General features: G+C 52.3%; 1 protein-coding gene across 1 annotated transcript in view; it reads left to right on the top strand.

The window, feature by feature from the left end:
• The window catches only part of MEGF11 (multiple EGF like domains 11), an 88,188-nt gene extending 69,855 nt beyond the window's left edge, over positions 1–18,333 (top strand). The window contains exons 13-23 of the mRNA XM_045285656.1: positions 1,374–1,502; positions 2,344–2,472; positions 2,681–2,809; positions 3,279–3,407; positions 4,708–4,953; positions 6,217–6,335; positions 8,128–8,194; positions 8,637–8,738; positions 10,907–10,963; positions 16,277–16,483; positions 17,101–18,333. Of these exons, the coding sequence (XP_045141591.1) occupies positions 1,374–1,502; positions 2,344–2,472; positions 2,681–2,809; positions 3,279–3,407; positions 4,708–4,953; positions 6,217–6,335; positions 8,128–8,194; positions 8,637–8,738; positions 10,907–10,963; positions 16,277–16,483; positions 17,101–17,261 (1,475 nt within the window). The 3' untranslated portion in view covers positions 17,262–18,333. The remainder of the gene's footprint in view (positions 1–1,373; positions 1,503–2,343; positions 2,473–2,680; positions 2,810–3,278; positions 3,408–4,707; positions 4,954–6,216; positions 6,336–8,127; positions 8,195–8,636; positions 8,739–10,906; positions 10,964–16,276; positions 16,484–17,100) is intronic.
• The last annotated feature ends 1,190 nt before the right edge of the window (positions 18,334–19,523 follow it).

The following is a 19,523-nucleotide window of genomic DNA, read 5'->3' as shown; positions in this document are numbered from 1 at the left end:
GTGCTTCTTCCGTGTGGGTTTTGTTGTCTCTCAGCTAGATGGTACTTGTTTATCTTCAGGTCTTTAAAGCTTCAGGTGCTATATCTTTTGGTAGCTGTGCACCATCAGCTTTCGGTACGCCGCTTTTAAGATGAGATTTTGGGCTGGACAGGACTTTCTCAGGGGCGCATGTGTGTGATAAGAATTCTGGAAGGGGGCAGCTGGAACAATTCCAGAGATGAGGAAAAGCCATGGGGCCCCCACCATGTGTGGAAGGTGGCGAGTGGTCTGCCGGAGAAGGGGAGTGGAGAAAAATCTGGGTAAGAAAGCTCCAGGCTTTATTCTGGGCCAATGGGGAGCCCCTGAGGTGGCCTGAGAGGGCACAGGCATGGCAGGAGGAGGCTGGGCTCTAGAGGCTTACGCTGTGGGAAGCAGATCGAAGATGAAGTCTAGGATGAGGGAGGTGTCCAGCTACGATTCAGTGTGGTCCTCGAGACAGGCACCCTTGTGGCACAGTGGTTAGGGGCTGGCTGCTAACTGAAAGGCAGATGGCACACACTCCACAGGCAGAAAGGCCCTTAGTCGGCTTGGGCAAAGGTCACAGCCTAGGAAATGCGATGGGGGCAGGGATGCTGTCCTATGTGGAGGTAGGTATACTGACTATAGGGGCAGGATATTGTGCTATACAAGGGCAGGGCTGCTGTCCTATATGGTGCCAGCGATACTGTGCTATATGGTGATGGCCATGACTTGGCATCAGCACAATGGCACACAACAGTCCGGGAGTAGCTCTGAACGGTATTACCATTCAGCCCTAGTCCTGAAGGAGCTCCCAGCGTGGGTACAAAACCATCCTTCTTCCTGGAACCATGGAGCGGTTTCTCCAGAAGAGGCCATAACTGGACTCCCAGTGACCCAGGGAAGCCGTGGAGGAGGGTCACGTGGACCAGGAGAGTGGGAGCAGGCAGTATTTGAAGACACAGAAGAGAGAGGTGGCCGGGGCAGACGTTCAGTGCCAATCCTCCGTCTAGCCCCAGAAGCAGCTGCTGCTCCCCTCTGGCTGCGCAAACACTACACAATCAGAGATGCTAGCCAAGGCAGGGCTGCAAAGCGGTACAGGAGGCACTTGATGGAGAGCCCGGAGATGTGCTTTCCTGCTGCACCACTTCTGGTCCCTGAGACCCCAGTCAAGTCAGCCTACCTCAGTGGCCTCAGTCTGCACTATGCCCAAAAGGATCATCCTAGAGCTTCCCACAAAACGTGGGCACAAGATGGACAATTGAGAAGGGTGATGGGGTGATGAGGGTGGGCATGGTTGTGGCTGGAGTACATGGGGGGGGTGGGCCTGGGGAGCACAGGTGGGAGGGAAGGTGCCAGGCTCCCTGTGCCCACAGTGTGCGCTGGAGGGCACTTTGGGCAGGACTGTGCTCAGCTCTGCTCCTGTGCCAACAACGGGACCTGCAGCCCCATCGACGGCTCCTGCCAGTGCCTCCCAGGATGGATCGGCGCGGACTGCTCACAGAGTAAGCTGCTGCCCACTGAAAATACCCCCTTCCTTGCCCAGAATCCTCAAACTTTAGGACTGAAATCCTCTATAGGTGGGGAATGTCCATGAGTCCCATTTAGCTCTTTGGCTAATATAAGGGTTGACCATTAGCATTGTTAACTGCTGGTATTAACGGTACCGACATTGTTGATTATATCATTAATGTTATTAATACCGGGAATTAATAGTCTAGTAGAATGACCCAGCCAGGTGAGGACTGGGGACTGGCCTGCTGCAGTTTGGGATAGAAGCTGAGTGAGGCCAGGGCAGTGGCCTCAGGGAGGGTATGGGTGCCACCTGGGTGGCCCATGTGAATGATGACCTGGGCACCGTAAGCTTGGACAGGGCACGGGCGTGAGCGTTCAGGTAAGATGTACCCAACCTGATGGGAGAGGAACCAGCCCTTTCCAAGTGCCCCAATCTAAGAGGGAGATACAGTTCCTGCCCTGTGGGACACCTTGTCTATTGGGTGAGACCATCATACCCCGAGAGTGGTCCCAGTTCAGTGGCCTGGCGAATCTCTAAGGAGCTCATTAGCTGAACAAGGAGAGTCCCAGCCCTGGGCCAATCCTCATCCTTACCAGCAGTCAGCACGCACGTGCACGCGCACGCGCCAAGGCCCAGAGCCAGTCACGCAGGCTGGGTAGTTCATCACCAAAGACGTGGAGCGCAGGCAGTGCCTGGGCTTCAATGAAGACCCTGGTGACTTGGGAAAAGAAGTGAGCCGAGAAATTCGGGGAACAGTGTGGCAAAGCCCTGAAAGTTAGGAAAGGGCCCTGGGGTCCTCCTGGGTCTGACCCGCACTCCCCCTCCCGCAGGCTGCCCCACCGGGTTCTGGGGCCCCGCCTGCTTCCACACCTGCGGCTGCCACAATGGGGCGCACTGCGGCGCGGAGGACGGGGCCTGCCACTGCACCCCTGGCTGGACTGGACTCTTCTGCACGCAGCGTAAGCCCGCCTCCGGCCGCCCGCCACTCAGTCCCATGCTGCGACCTGCTGGCCGCCGTGGGCATCGACCCGGCTGCAACCGAGGGAGGGGAGCCCCCCACCCCCAGGGCCTGCCTGGTCTCAGGGCACTGACCCTCCTTGGACAGTGGGCCCTGAGTGGGGAGCTGTGGCCCAACAGCCACTGTCCCCACTCCCCCTCTGCCCGCAGGCTGCCCAGCAGCGTTCTATGGGAAGGACTGTGGGCGCGTGTGCCACTGTCAGAACGGCGCCAGCTGCGACCACATCAGTGGCAAATGCACCTGCCGCACGGGCTTCACCGGGCGCCACTGCGAGCAGAGTAAGCTGACCCGTGCCTGCTAGCGGCTCAGGCTGGGCTTCACCCCTGCGGGCAGGGAGGATGTCTACCTTGGGGTTGCAAAGTTTCTTTCTCCCTCCTTTGGGGTGAGGTGGGGAGGGTGAGTCAAGGGCTGAGGGGCAGGGCTGTGCTTGTTGCTTCTTTGAAGGTCCTGTGGCCCCCAACTCAGGGCCTGGCATGAAGGACTGGGTAGAGGGCTGTGCTTTGAGTAAGCAGTGGTGTGTGGGCCCTGGCCCTTCCCCTCTGCATCCCCTCAGGGCTTTAAGTGCTCCGTCCAGCCCCCAACGGGGGACCCAAGCACAGGGGCAACTATAGGAAACAGGCTTCCCTCAGGGTGCGGGAGAGCTGGCTAATAATCCCTCTGCTCTGCCCAGAAGGTAAGAGAGGGGTGTTGGGTCCCTTGTCATGGCCTGGGGGCCCCACTGTCTCCCTTCCCTTTGGTGCTCCACAGGATGTGCCCCTGGAACCTTTGGCTATGGGTGTCAGCAACTATGCGAGTGCATGAACAATGCTACATGCGACCATGTCACAGGCACCTGTTATTGCAGTCCTGGATTCAAAGGCATCAGGTGTGACCAAGGTAAGGCCCAGATGGCAGCATCCCCAGGTTATGGATGGGCTGCCTGGAAGAAGGGAGGGACCCCAATGAAGACACCAGAGAGGATACCAGTTGGAAACATCTGGGTTGTTTGTGGGGGTCAGCAGAGCCACACACCAAGCAGCTGACCAAGCATATGTATCTGCCAGCTTCCAGTTCTGCCATTACTTGCCAAGGTGTCCTTGGACAGGCCATGTCCTGTGCTGGGCCTGTCATTCCCCATGCAACAGGGTCCCTCTGGGGCCAAGCTTGGCTCCAGCTTTGCAGTCGGAGGAGACTTCAAGTGCAGTTGTGAGGACCATGTGGGACGAGGTGAGGAGAGGACTTGGAATTCAATGGGAGTTTTGTGTCCATAAAAGCCCTCTGACAGAGCTGCAAATGTGTGAGGGATCACATTGTTCTCAGAGATGCAGGATAAACATGGCCTCTCATTCCCGTGGCTGCATCGCCAGCAATGATAAGGCAGCACGTCCAGCTCCTGGTGATGTAGCAGCTTTGTTCACCCCCAGCAGCCAGAGCCTAGGAGAGGCTGAGCGCCGCACCTGCCTGGAGATTGGTTCCCTTGCTTGTAATGGAGATGGGTTTAGGGGTCTGCACTGGCACAGCTTTCAGGGCTGCCAGCACCCGCTAACAACGCCCAGGCCCAGGAGGCTTACTGTCCCCGGCCTCTGAGTCACACAGCTAGTAAACAGGGAGAGCGGCTGAGTCTGTGTTTTCCTGACTCTCCAGAGACCCAACTCTGCCCTTGCGGGTTGTGCGATCTCAGGCAAGGTATCTAACCTTTCAGCAACTGTTGCTTCATCTGTGAATGGGAAAATATGTGAGTTATTTATTACCTGTAACTCAATCCTAGAAGAAACAAAACAGAAAACCTCATTACTATTGAATCTATTCTCATATATAAGCCAGGGTAGAAACTGCCCCTGTGGGTCTCTGACAGTTAACTGTTCATGGGACTAGAAAGTCTCATCTTTCTCCTGCAGAGCCGCTGATGGGTTAGAACCACCGACGTTATGGTTAGCAGCCAAATGTGTAAACCACTGTGCCACCAGGGCTCCCTAGAACAGAACTCTCCAACATTAGGCATTCCTTTGTTTGGAACCCACAATTGCATTTCCCCTCACTGTGAGATTGGGGCTCCCTCCCCTCTAGGCACTTGAAGCCAAGGCACAGTAGGCTCGGGCGCAAAGGGATGGGATCAGGCCCCTTCATGTGGGCTGGGCTGGGGGCTCTGAGCAGCAGGGGTACTGGCGCAGACTCAGCCCCCTCCCTCTGCCTGCAGCTGCCCTCATGATGGAGGAGCTGAATCCCTACACCAAGATCAGCCCAGCGCTGGGGGCAGAGCGGCACTCAGTGGGTGCTGTCACAGGCATCATTCTCCTGCTCTTCCTCATCATGGTGCTGCTGGGCCTCTTTGCTTGGTGCCGGCGGCGGCGGCAGCAACAAAAGGAGAAGGGCCGAGACCTGACCCCACGTGTCTCCTACACCCCAGCCATGAGGATGACCACCACTGACTACTCCCTCTCAGGTAAGGGCTGGTGCTCCAGCACGATCCTCTTCCTGACCCCAAAGCCCAGGAAGGGCCACACAGCATCCCTAGGGACACTGGTTTGTGGCTCACCTATGGGGGGGCCGGTGCCCAGATTCCCCTGGACGCCATGGTGTGAAGAGTAGAGGTCGGCTTGCAGAGGCTGACAGGATCCATGAGCGTCATTGCCTGGGCTCCCAGCTCTGGACAGCTCTGGCTGGGAGCCCCCTTCTATTTTCCACCAGGCTTTGGCCACAGGGGCACCTTCATTCAGGGAGAAACTAGGCCTTGGGGACCAGTGTCTGAGCCTTGTTCCAATTCTGTCTTTCTCTGCCCCATTTTCCAGATATATTTGCACAGTGCCAGGGGGGGGTGGGACTTGAAAGTGTGGTCCTTGCCCCTCTGGCTAGGCCCACTGATGCCGTCTGTCCATAGGTGTGGTAACAACTCATAGGCATTGCACCTGCAAATCTGAGTAGTGTTGGGGTGGGGCTGCTGGGCTGGGCACACACACCCCTGCAAGTGGACTACTGCCTTGGATGTAAGTAAGGATTTTGCTTGACTATTACCTGAATAGTAGGATCCACGTGCTCTGAAGGTGCCCGCAGAGTGACACCCTTCCTGGACGGCTGGGCCTGGCTGGGTGAAGCTGAGGATGGCGCCTCTCTAGCTGGTTCCTGCACGTTGTGCTTAGAAAGCCCAGGTCAATTTGGCCCAGCCCTGCTCAGTGTGGCCTCCTACAGGATCCAGGGGTGACCCGGTGCAGGCCCTACCTTCAGAGAGCCTCTGGGGCTGCAGTGGAAGCAGAGATCCTCTGAGGAGCTCTCCAGCCCACAGAGATTTGGGGGTTATCTTCTCTGACTGGGCAACATATAACGTCAAGGTGGCGGCGTTTCCCATGCTATTCCTCCAGAATTTCCCGGCTTTATGGGGAGACTCTGAAATCCTGGGAGAGGACAGGGTCTGTGTCCAGGGCCAAGAGGAGTGGGGGTTCTCTTTATGGACTTGCAGCTGGGGTCTGGGTGAGGATCAGTCAGCACTTCCTGTGCATGCTGCTGGGCCGGACCTGCACTCTGCATGCTGCAGGAGGACGTCCTGATGGAAGGAAGGAACAGGCCAGCTCCACAGGGGTCTGTGGAACATAGGGGCTGGGGGCTTAGGGTCGAGGGGCACACTGCAGCTGCCCAGCCCAAGCATTAGCACTGGGTTATCTCATGCCAGGGGCAGGGGGTGATGGTATGTGGCACCTTGTTCTCTTCTCAGATTTGTCTCAAAGTAGCAGCCATGCCCAGTGCTTTTCCAATTCCAGCTACCACGCACTGGCGTGCGGGGGGCCTGCCACCAGCCAGGCCAGCACTCTGGACAGGAACAGCCCCACCAAGGTACCGGGCCCCTGACTCCTCAGCCCCGTCCACCGTCCCTCTGTTCAGCGCCCACCTCTGCCTGGGAATGAACAAGGAGGATTGATGTAGAACTAAATGCCAATAGATGACACACAGTCCTGAAGACATGCTGGGAGGTTAGGCCATCACATGGAGAGCCCGTGTGCCATGGGACCAGTCAGCATCCCACAGAGACAGCCTGTAATGTTGCTCCGTATATAGCCAACTGGTCACCGAGTCACGTAATAGTCACACATAGCTTTTTTGCCACATTTAACCATGTACACCAAATAGCCACTCTGGCCATGAACTACAAACACATCATATGTATTCAAAGTGCTGTCCCACCTGTCCCTAGTCACGGCAACAGTCACATGACAGAGTCACTACCCAAGGACACCACCTGTAGACTAGTACATCCCCATCACCATTTGTTGTGATCCACTACAAGGGACACAGAACCCAAGCACCAGCTGTCGCAAGGCCTGCAAGTTCTAGGGCAGCAGGGTATCCCCTGACAGCCCCCAGCACAACCTTGGCTGATTGCCAAGACATCGTCGTAGAACATGCCCTCAGACAAGGATGTCTTGGCATACATGTTCCCTCGATGTGCCAGAACTCCTGCAGAGCACAGTGGGAGATGCAGGAATGAAGCCTCCAGGAACCCAAGCCCGAGTGGGCTCATGCCACACACCTCCACAGCCACCTGTGCACCGGGCCACCGGGGCTTCCAGCTTCCTGTAGCATAGGCCTGTGTTCTAGAGCTCTGGACCTCCAGATGTCCGGCAGCCCACAGACCATGCCTTCAGCCACACACATGGTGACATAGCAGCCTGAGCCCCCCCAACAACGGCATGGGTCCTGTCAAGGCCACTGCTGCAGCCTCCCTACCTGTCTAACAGGGCACGTTTCCTGCAAGGCCCCTCGAGGCCTGCATGCAGCCTTGCACCCAGCGCTGTAGCTTTCCAGTGCAGGCCCATTCCCGCTCATCCAGAGTGGCAGTGAAGCCTGGAGTTTCCCAGCAGGCCGCTCTTGCACCGACGTCCCATTCTCAGAGCTGCAGCAGGCCAGGGGCCGGGGTGCCAGAGAGGAGGCAGAGCCCGTGCTCTGCTGCTTGGGGCCTCTTTCTCCCGCCACCTCTTTCAGTGGGGGTCTGCAGTGGAGGGGGGCCACTCAGTCTGGCCGATAGGGCATTTAGTAAAGGCAGGCAGGGCTGCTGTTACGACAGATAAGAGACACAGGTCTGGGAGCCAAGATGAGCTCGACCCAGCTCTGCCACTGACTCCTTGTAGGACAGCGGGCCATCCCCAGCCCCGCCTCTGATGAAGGGCAGCTGTGAGGACCCAGGAGGACGAGGACTTCACCTTAGGCCTCAAGACACACCCAGGCCTGTGGCTTTCCCGGATCACATGCACATTCCACATAGGTCAGGTGGCAGAGGTGACAGCATACCGGCAGCAGAGACGCCAGAGCCCCGCTCCTGCAGCTCACTCATCAGCTAGGCTCAGGGCACTTAATGGCTCTTGGGAGGCCTGCCCCACCCCCACCCCTTACCAAGCCCTGAGAACCCTACAACTCTAGCCACTCAGCTCAGAGGGTGGGGTGGGGGGCATAGGAGAGGAGGAGGCAGGGGGAAGGGAGCCCCTGGGGGGTCCTCAGCCATACCATGGTGGCCTTTCCCTCAGTGGCCTAGTAACCAGGTGAGCCAGGATCATTATGGGGAGGGGACAGCAAACGTGGGGAGGGGTAGCCCGGGGCACCAGGTATTAACCCTCTCCTGCTTTCCAAACAGCTCAGTAACAAGGCCCTTGACAGAGACACAGCAGGCTGGACCCCCTACAGCTTTGCGAACGTGTTAGGTCAGTAGTGGTCCGAGTAGATCTCCTGCAATCATGCCCCCCCTGGGCTCCTTCTCCCACAATGAGGACCCTGTCTCAGCTCAAGGGGATTGGGTTCACAGCAGCGTCTCCCCATTTCAGCTCTCACTACTCAAGCCCAAGGCCCCCTTCATCCCTACATTAGGGAAGGGTGGCTGTGACCCAAGGAGGTAGCTGGAGTGGGTCTGGGGATTCTGGGTGGAGGTAAAGATACATTGGCCATCTGGGGAAGGGACTTCTTCCTGACCAAGCCGCTCTGGGAGGGAGGTGGGGAAACCAGGAAGAAGGCCTCTGTTCTAGCAGATGCCCTCGGCTCTTCCGGTGTTGTGATCCCGCCTTGACCCCCATCTCCTTGTGCCTACCCCCTTCCCTGCCACATCAGGGCCCTGGGAATAATGGCTCCTCCTGTCATTCCTCTCACTAGACTCCCATTTCCAGATCAGTGCCCTGGAGGCCAGGTACCCGCCCGAGGACTTCTACATTGAACTTAGACACCTCAGCCGTCCAGCTGAGCCACACTCACCAGGTCAGACCCCCAAGTCCTACCCTTCCCCCGGGGCCCCGAGGCTCACACTAAACCATTCAGCACCGGGTTTCCAGAGCTCTCCCTCTTGAGCCACTCCCCGCATGATTAGTCTCCAAGCCTAGTCCCCTCCCTGAAGGCAGACGGCCTGGGTCCTCTCAACACTCCTTCTGCTCCCGTGGTTAGTGTGCACAGACACACTGTGTCCGGATGAGAGAGAAGGGACACTTAAAGTCACATTCTTCCCAGGCCACCACCCCAAACCACTGAGAAACTACCTGGGGGGGTTCTCCGGACTATGCCCTTTTGGTGAGTTGGCTCTTTGCCTGATGAGACTCCAGGGCCAGCTCTTCCAGCTCAGGGATGGAGTGGGGGCTGTCCAGCAGGGATCTGGAGAGGCTAGAGCTCCACATGTGGCTTCCTGGTCAGCATCCCCTGCTCCTGTGTCCAACTCCAACCTGGCGACTGGAAGACTGGGTCAGTGGAGGATGTGGGTAGCAGCTCAGAGGTGGTGCCAGAGGGGTGACTACAAGGAATGAACAAGGTTGTGGCATCCCTAGAGGTGGTCCCCAGGGCACTGTGGGGCAGAGCCTTAGCATAACTGGGTAGCTCTGGGCCTAAGCTCAGCCTCTAGTTGGTCTCCAGGGCTCAAGGGAAATGCAGTTCTGTCGGCCCTTGCAGGTTCCTGGGTCCAGCAGCACTAGGAAAGGTAAGGGTCTGAATTCATCTGCCCCTTGGGTAGGCAGAGGCTGTAAGGATTCTGATCCTCTGCCCAGGAAGCTATCTTGTTGGCTCTGGATCTCCTGGGAAGTGTCAATTATTAACAACCCCCACCCACACAACCACAGAACACTACTCTGTATCTCTTCCCACATGGATGATCCTCTAATTCTTCAACCGTCATTTTTTTGGCTTACATGCAGGTAGGCTAGTGACCAGTGGGAGTGAAGACTTGGGGAACTCTGCTCTGGTCACAGTTCAACTTCTCATTAGCTAATGTGGCCTGGGACCCTCTTTGGGTCTCCATTTCCTGTTCTGTAAAATTGGAGAAAAGTTAACCATGTTGCCTGCCTCCCTCCCTCCGGGAGCCCTGTCTGGTAGAAAGTGCTTAACAGGTGCCAGGGGTATGGTTTGTTGCAGCTATGGTTTCTGAAGGCCACAGGTACCCACAGGCCCTTTAAAAATATAAGAGTTGAGAACCTGGACCTCATTCAACTGTATCCCTCAGTAATGTGTGGAGGAAAGGCCAGACTAATTCAATTTGCCAGACTTCAACTTGGGCCATGTGCTGGGGTGTGCGGGGTACTTCAACAGCACTGGGTTTGGACTTGTGTAAGAAACCTTGGGGCAGGTCAATGGAACCCACTGTATTTTCATGAGCACTCTGCACACCTAGCCTGGAATGGGTCCCCTCTGAAAAGCTGAATCACAATGGCTTTGACTCAGTCCTGTGCCATTCTAGAAATGCCAGGCGATGTCTTTCCCAGGATCACCAGCAGCAGAGCCTGAGTTTGGTTCTCGAAGCTTTGTGACCCACCTCTAGCTATGCACAGGGGATCGTAGCATAAACTGTGACAGTCAAAGGGAGAATAATAAGTCTCAAGTATGTGCAAATGGCTCATTCATAAGCTGGAGGCAAAGCAGCCTGTGGATGGGAGTGAGTATACACCCTGCAGAAATGACTCAGAGCCATAGCCAGCTGTCCGCCCTCAGCTGAGGCCCAGACCTGGGAGAGGAGAGGCAAGGCTGGAGCTTTGAGAAGTGAGCAAATCTGTGTCTCCAACCCCATCCTCAATCCCTCCCCCTGCCCCAAGCTACAGACTAGTTCTCACTTCTTGTTCTGTACCTTTGGAGCCTAGAACTTCACCTACAGTGACTGCAGGTGGCAACAGATGTGTCATGTGCACCCTCCTGGAAGACACTGCCCTCAGGACTGTTGGGTGAATAGTAGGAGCCAAATCTGCCATGGTGCTGGGGTTCACTGTGAATGTTTAGGGGCCCTTTAAGAATCCCTCTTTACGCTGACTCATCTAGAGTAGACTACACCCAGCACAACACTAGCAATAAATAACGTTCCTTTCAGGGTAGTGGAAAAAGAAAATCAAGGACAGGCTGTCTATGTGAACTTCGTTCAGCCCCTATTATTCTTTCCTTGTATCATTTCTCTGCAGGGGCTTCTGGAATGGACAGACGTCAGAACACATACATTATGGACCAAGGATTCAAAGGTAGAGTATCCAATCCTTAAGTCCCATTAGAGAGAGTTTAGCAAGGTACAGAGTGCAGATTTGAAACAGCTAGGGATCCCCCATCTCCCTCCACAGTCCTTCCCCCTCCCCCCTCAAAGTGAAAGTGAAAAGATCAGAGGACCTGGGGCTGTTGGGAGCTGTGACCAGGAGCTGGGCACATCATAACAGTGATGAACTCATCTTTCCATTTCAGTTGCACCTGCTTAGCAAACGCTTGTGGGTTTCTGTTGTGTTTTTTTTTTTAATAGATGCCAACTAAATATCTTCGGAAATGTAGAACATCATTATCCAACCAATTAGCACAAATTAAATTGATTATAAAATCTGAAATAAAGTCAGTCTACCGGGCCCCGAGGCCAAAGAATGAGACAAAGCGTAGTGTAGATGCTGCCTCAAGGAAGCCGCGGGGCTAACCCCAGTACATGGAGGGTGCCCGCCCAGCAGCCCTCTAATGCGTCCACAGGTGAAGGTCAGGCCTTGTCCTTGGGCTTAGGCCCTGTGATTTAATGACAGACTATATAATGTAGACAGCTTTGGAACCACACAAACCTGGGTTTATATTCCAACTCTGTCACTTACTGGGACCCAAGACTGTGAGCTCTCGGGGCTTGACTTCATCTGTAAATGGCATACTGGTGGCTAGCCCAAGTTTCTTTTGCTTGTCCCCTACACCACAGAAGGGGCATGTTTTACGTATTATAAAGGGTTCTACAAATGCAATGGGACTGTCTTTTTGTCTCTAGTGTCTATTTAAAGCAGTCTCAGGCAATCTGAAAGAAATATGACCAAAAGCAAAGGTCCCAATGGATATCCTCAACTTGGCCGTGCACCAGAATCAGCTGGGAAGCTTAGTACAAATAGAGGCTTCAGATCCTATCTTCCCGGGACTCTGCAGCAGACCTACAGCTGGGTCCTGGTATCTGCATTTGTGATGAGTGCATCAGGTCACTCTTATGCAGAGTTTCTACGCAATGAGCTAGCTGTCTGCAATCCTTGGGGAAGTGGGGGGTGTGGTTGTTAAGTGCGGTGTTCAGTGCCAGAAAGCAGGAAAGAGAAGTGTCCACCAGCAGGTGTTAGGCTGTGCAAGGCCCAGGCGAGCTGTCTGTCAAGATAAGAGGTGCTACCTCTAAGTTGGGAGCACCGTTCTGATGGTTTGTTGTGAGTGTTCACATGAACCATCCACATGAACAATGGGGTACAAGCAAGAATCGCTACAGTGGGTAAAGCTCAAACCAGGAAGGATGGCTGTTACATCATCACTGTGACCTGAGACATCAGTTTCCTTATTGAAGACGTGAGGGGACTGGACAGGAAGTTCTTCAAGGGCCCTGTCAGCTGAGAATGTGCATGACTCAAGTGTGAAGAGGCTGAGACAGGCCCAGACCCCTCAATAAATGAGCACATTGCTTTCCTATGTACTTTGTCGTCCTGTGCACTGTGACTAGGGAAGCTACTTCAGACTTGTACCTTCAATGCTAAGGCAGAGCTACGGGAAGTAGCGTCTCGGCCGCAGCAGCATGTACTTCCTGGTGGCTGGGATCCCTGACACAGGCTGGCGGCCAGATTCTCTCTCCGGTGTCTGTAAGCACCCTTTGTGCAGGCAATGTCCCAGCAGGTGTTGGGGACCAATATATCAGAACAAGAGAGGACAATGGTATGTCACAGTCCAAAAATATCAATCCAAGGCATGGAATTACCCCACTAATTTGCTGTACTCCCCCAAAAACATTTTATAAACTATTTTGTACCAAGGATGAAACTAATTCCTAAACCTTCTGGGCCAAAACCAAATCAGAAGATTTGAGAGTCTCAGTGTGCTCTGACCTCGGTGGGAAAGAAGCCTGGCTGGGTCGTGGTTTCTTCCTCTAAAAAGACAGCTGCATTCGCACATCTCTAAGGCCCGTTCCAACTCTGACACTCTAAAAGTCTTAATTCAGTGACTGCCCCTTCCCACCCAGTGCCCCCTGAACTGTCATGTTGGAGGTGAAATGAACCATTTACCAAGCTTTGCCAACCCCACTCTGCCTGTCAACAACCACTGTTTCTCCCATGGCACCTACCCCGCCACCCCACCCCTGCACTGATTCAAAGTGCTACAGGAGTCTCCCACCATTCCCCATCCCCTGGAAGCCAGATTGATTCTACTGCTGCTGCCACCAGTGTACTTGATATCCAAACTCCAAGTCTATTCTATCAACCTCGGGTTCTATGGAGGTTAAGAGCCGACTGACATCCTGAAATGCCTTTTTACTTAGCCAGCCAAGGTCTCCTTCTGACCCTGACATCTAACTTTCCCGCTCCTCATATCCTTGGTCTCTGTCAAGAGAAGGCTAACATATGGCTCTGAGAGAGAACAGAGGTGGCTGAGAAGCAAGATGTAGATGTTCTTGTGCCTGGATGGGCGGGCTCTCTGAGCAGTGAATAAGCTGGTTCTAACTAGATGCTCATGTGAGCCTACAAGTCTGAGTGGGTGCAGATCCCCGAGCGCCTTGGCAAGTCAATTCCCTTCTCTGAATTTACTGCTGCTTTTAGAAAATGAAAATATTTCGATTCGTTTGAGAGGTCTCTTCAGTCTCTGAAGTGGAGTCCTGGTGACCAGTGGTTAAACACTTGGATACTAAATGGCAGGTCTGCCGTTTGAAGTCACCAACTGTTGTTCCCAGCTCTCGTCTGTCCTAGTTAGTGAACTGGAACTGACCTCATGGCGATGCGTGCAGTCTCTGACAGTCATGGCAGTGTGTAAGGCCCAGATGAGAGCAAATGCTAGACTTCAGTCTAAAGCTAATGACAGGGCTGGGCCCTTGGAAGAGTGACTCCCTGGAGAGCTTAGGTAGTTTTTGCTTCCCCTTTCTCTGCAGAATGCGCTCAAGGGCAGGGACTGGGTGTGGTGGGGCAGTGAAAGGATGAGGAAGTGTCTGAGCAGCTGGTTACTCTTTCCCCACCCCATGCTCCCTCAGAACAGGCACGTGGGTGAGTCAGCTGGGCAAAGAAGGGCTTCCTAAGGTGGTGGTTCTCAGTAAGCCTTGCCATTCCTCACCCTTCAGTTCCCAGCAATGAAAGGAGCCACCGTATCCTGCCATAATTCAACGCCCTCATCCATTTCCCTAATCCTACCCTGTCTCCCCCCAACCTCAACTTCTCCCCTGCTATAGAGCAAGACAGGCAAAATATTCCCAAGAAAGCAGCCCTGCCATTTCTGATGAAAAGGAGAGGAGAGGCTCCACTGACTGGCACTGAGCTAGCACAGCAACGCTTACTTATTAGCCTGTAGCCTCTCACTCTCAGGAGGGCTTAGCCCCATAGATCAAAGGTACTCCCTGTGGAAAGTTAGGGAAAGGGGTTGCTGCCGTAGGCTGCATTTACAGGTACAGGAGGAGGGGCCCCTGGGCAGCAGAGGTGGGCAGTCTAACTGGGTATCAGAGAACATAAGGGTTGACATGAATTTTCAGAGTGTCAGTTTCCTCATTTCTAAAGTAGTAATAACAGTCCTTCCTGCCCACCCCCCTTCACAGATGCTCAAAGCATCAAATACAAAGCGAGCCAAGTGCCAAAAGAAAAGGCTGTGTGTCTGGATGAAGGGGCAGGAGTGTGAGGAGGGCTTCTCACTCAGGAGGTCACCCCTTTTTAAGCAATACCAGCCCTTCGCTTCCAAACAAGAAGCTCCAAGCAATACTGTCTCACTCCTTGGCCGAGAATACAAAGTGGGACAGGTGGGCCATGTTGGGGGTTCCTCGGCTTACCCACCACTCTTTTGTACTAAGAAACAGCCTACCCACTGAGGCCACTTTCTGTGGTATGGGGCAGATCATGGTCCAGCGCTGTCCCCCATATGAGCCTCAGTGACGGCTGGGCCAATCGAGCCTCCCTTTAGCCCTTGCTGGGGCTGGTTGGGACTGTTCATTCACTAGCATGACTTTTCTTCCCTCCTATCTAAGGTCATATACTATTAAGAAGCCATGAGACAAAGGCCAACATTTCTACCTATTTGTGGGCAAAACCGTGATAGAAAGTGCTCTGCGCCTAATTCTCTAAAATCAGTGTTTCCAAAAGTGGGTGATACTGCCCCTCCAGGAGGTACTGGACCAATGGCAGTGGTGGGGGGGGCTCTAAAAGCAGATACCTAGACTTTATGCCAGGGGGTAAGGCTGAGTAGTTTTGTTTTGTTATTTGAAAGGGGAACAGTGGGACATGTAAGATTGATAGCCTGTGTTTTAGAGCTTGCTCTGGGAAGTTCCTTCCTTACTCTATGCCTCAATTTCCTAATATGCAATATAAGGGGAGGGGTGGGGCTAAAAGAGGTGAGGAAAAATGAACCCTACATCACAGGCATTGTAAACATTCAAAGGAACTATGAAGTAAATATACTTTGGTTTAAGATTTAGGAAATATTACCTTAATAACCTAAAGCAACCATCAATAGCCTACACTACCAGAAGAGTAAATGCCCTTGCAATCAGCAACCTAATATAGGGGAAGGGGGGCTCTCTGTGGTGGCAGCTACTCCAGCCACACTGAATGTTCTGCTCTCATAACCCCTGAGTTACATCATCATTTCTACTCGTTCACGTTTAAACAGAGCACACAGCTGTTACAGGTATAACCAAAGTAAGCCACGCCAGGGGATACACCACAGGCTCACTACTAGGAAACGGACTTTCCCAAGGCTTGGCTCGAGACTCAGGTGTTTCCTGCTGCACCACCCCAATCACCAGCTCCTGGAGGGCAGGAGTACCCTGTGAATTTGCCACTTAAAGGCAGCCACATTGCTGACATCTACACAAAACCACACCAGCCTGTTTCTAAGCCCGAGAGAAGTCTGGTTGTCAAAAATAACTCTGAAAAAGACTTACAGAAAAAGGTGTCCCCAGTCATAGATTCAAGTCTTGACACTGCTGCTTCCTAGCTGCGTGATCTTGTCAAGTCATTTCATCTGTGGGGTCTCATCCCATAACATGGATGCAACCAACTCTCCTTATGGCATTTAGTACAAATTAAAGAACAGGGATGAAAACATGTTATGAATATCCTGAATAATGCCTTTCTGGTGCTAGACCTGACTACTCAAACAAAAAATATTCCCATTCCCAACCCCAGCCCCCAACGATGTTTCTTTTGGGGAAAAACAAAACAAAACCCTCCCTGTTTGGAAAACAATCATCAACACATTTATCTAGCACCTCTTGGGATGATCGTAGGCTTTTACTGCTCCAAGACCCTGAAGGCAGTCTCCTACCGTCAGTGTTTATAGACACGTGTCCTTGCTAGTCCTAAGAAATCGTTCTTGCTTTGCAGATTACATGAAAGAATCCGTGTGCAGTTCTAGCACTTGTTCCTTGAATAGCAGCGAAAACCCGTACGCTACAATTAAGGACCCGCCCATCCTCACCTGCAAGCGTCCCGAAAGCAGCTATGGAGAGATGAAGTCGCCTGAGCACAGGGCGTCTCCGTACACGGATGTGCCACCCTTGTCGCCGTCTAATAAAAATATATATGAAGTCGGTAGGTGTCTCAAATAAGTACCTTAGTGACAACCAGGGCAGTAGTGCAGCATCTGAAGTAAAACCTGACCCTCTCCAATCACCCTGTCTGGAGAACACCCTCTTTCACTGTTCTTAGAGCAATGCAAGGTGAATGGCCTTTCCCCAGACCGCCCTCTCCTCTCATGCAGGACATCAGATTCTGAGACCAGCTCTTCTTTAAAGACACCAGACGCAGAAACACTGGGGGTGAGGGTGGTGGTGGTGGGTAGTCCACACACACACATTTCACCTGATTGTTGGCACAAATCCCAGGTTAGCCAGGAACACAATCAGAACAGTTTCTGACTCACCCCCTTCCATCTTTGCCCGGTTTATCGTATGTTACTGGGCTCCCTGACTAGAGCCCTAAGCACAGGATTTCTGAATCTCATGGTAGTGACAAGAGCTTGGGATTTAAACAGCAGTCACTTAGCTGCTGCTCCATCTACTGAACCGCAGTCGCAGCCCTCAGTATTTGTCATACATCTGTGACCCCTAACTTCTCTCCCCAGCAAGTTTAACTAGAGCTTTCTTCCCCTCAACGAGGCAACCAAAGCTAATCTGTTCTTTGAACTCATTTTTCACTATATTCCTTAGAACCCACAGTCAATGTGGTCCAGGAAAGCCGTGGTCGTAACTCCAGCTATATCCAGACTCCATACAACCTACCTAAGAACAGCCATATTCCTGGTCATTATGACCTCCTCCCAGTAAGACAGAGCCCTGCCAAAGGGCCTTCCCAGGACACGCAGTCTTGAGAGAAAAATCTTCCTTTCGCAATGCACTCTGCTGCTGATTCTCTGACTCTGAAAGAAGACGAGCCTCTGAGTTGCAGTAACGGTAGACTCCAGCAGCACGTAAGTTATTATTTTCACCTGGAACTAAAGAAGAATTCCTGAGTGGGTCGGACTGGGGCAACTGTTCACAGATGTCTGTCTGCAAAGGCAAACCCTATCACCGACCAACCCCACCCTCCAGATGACCAGGATTATATGATCTCTAAAGCTTTGAAGATGCAGCTACTCATCCACATCCATATATACACACAGGGGGCTGGGGAAGGGAGAGCATTGCTTTAAAGCATCTGAAATGTGTATGTACTTCTGGTTGCTATGTAATCACCTAAAATAATTAGTACACAGGCCATTACTTAAAGAGCCTTTACATATATGTTCGGGCCATCAAATTATAATGACCAATATCAGTGTTCGGTATATAGTCTGACACTGACAATTTCAATTTTAAAGAATACTTTCATAAGTGGACATTTTTCTCCCTTTTCCCATTTTAGTACTAGGCTGGGGTGGGGGGGGGGTTGCTTCCACAGCAACAGCCTCTTTCCATCTACAATAATTTCTAGGCCAGTTTTACTAAATCTTGCCAATTCAAAGATCAACAACATCCTAAATCAGTCCTGGTCTTGTCTGATCTCTTTAGTCTATCCAACTCCTGGGTCATTCCATGTGAAATAAGGCTCTGAGATGATGCTTTAAAAGAAGCAGGCTCAGATTGAGAAGAATTAAATATCAGACAGCTACTTGGCCACCCCAATTTATTTGGTTGGCATTTCTTGACTTAGAAGAGTACTTACTTTCTTTCAAGCAGTTCTTCAAACATCTGGAGCTTGATGTTGTACGGAACTTAGAAGTGCAGAGGAGAGTTTGAGTTGTTTAAAGTAAGTTATGCTTTTGCGTAGAATGAAATGACAATATCAAAGAGAGAATGGCCTGTCACCAGTTGTGGTAAGACTAGTGAACAGCAGCAAAGGAAATCAAGTGCTTCTACCGTGTACTATGATAAAACAATGTATTAAAATGAGTTAATTCTCCAGATCCCAGAATTTAGATGTGCTTGACTTGCCGCTACTGATGAACATAATAGGTAAGCTGAGGCTCAAATGGGCTGAAAAGGAGTGAGCTCCCAACCCCTGACAAAAACTAAAGACCCAAAGACCGTCAAACCAAGGAAGCTACTGGCTCCCCCTGTACCACTCCATCCTGATACCAGTTCAGCCAGGAGAAAGCACTTCAACAAAGTTATACACAGGAGGAACTGAACAACTGCAGACTTGAAGTATAGGAGTTCTGAAGCCCTTGAGACAAACTGGAATTTCCCGTGAAACCTGTTCCCACTGCCACTGGGTCCACAGTGACCATATATATGGTTTCTGAGACGGTGAATCTTAATGGGAGCAGACATCTTTATTTTTCTCCTCCAGAGCAGTTAGTGGATTTGAACTGCTGACCATGTTGTTAGCAACCCAACACTTGTCCTAATGGGCATGAAACCTATTAATTTGGGCGAAACTAAATCTACTGCCATCAGGTCGATTCTGACTTATAATGAACCTGTAGGACAGAGTAGAATTGCCCCACTGGGTTCCCAAGGCTCTAGGTCCTTACAGAAAACAGTCGCGGCCCACCACATCTTTCTCACACAGAACATTTGGTGGGTTGGAAATGCAGCTTGGTTTGCAGCTAAGTGCTTTAACCACCAGGGCTCCTTTTAGTTTGGGTTGTAACCATCAAAAGCAAGAAAATAAATAAGTAAACCCTCCCTCCTGCCCACTTTACCTAAGGCTTGAGCAAGTTTTATTGTTAGGAGAAAATATAATACACGAATGCTGCATGCATGCATGGGAGCAAATGATCAGCAACAGCACACTGTACTTTCAAAAAAAGCCTTTTACAATATAAATACTAGCCAATTACTTTGTAGATGCAAGTCAATGTTTTGCATACGTGTGTAGGAAGAAATATAAAGAAAGACTTACCTTTGTACTTCAGGGCTGCCAGTGCTCTCAGAGAACAGCAAGGAGAAACTTCACCTCCACCCCAGGTTTTATCTTCTTCCCATATTCTGTATGTACAGTAAGTGCCACCTAGCAGCCTACAAACAGGCAGCATCACTCACCTCTCTTTTGCCGACTGTCCTCTGCTGGAATGGCTAGAGCACTGGGTCAAGAGATGTAGGTGTTACCCTGGGCAAGTTACTTGCCCTCTTGGTTCTCTCTCTCACAC

Source organism: Echinops telfairi, unplaced genomic scaffold (assembly GCF_000313985.2).
Source record: "Echinops telfairi isolate 266 unplaced genomic scaffold, ASM31398v2 ScPeMD7_7475;HRSCAF=8513, whole genome shotgun sequence".
NCBI classification, from domain to species: domain Eukaryota; kingdom Metazoa; phylum Chordata; class Mammalia; order Afrosoricida; family Tenrecidae; genus Echinops; species Echinops telfairi.
Note: the sequence above shows the minus strand (reverse complement) of the source record. Positions and strands in the feature narration are given on the sequence as shown.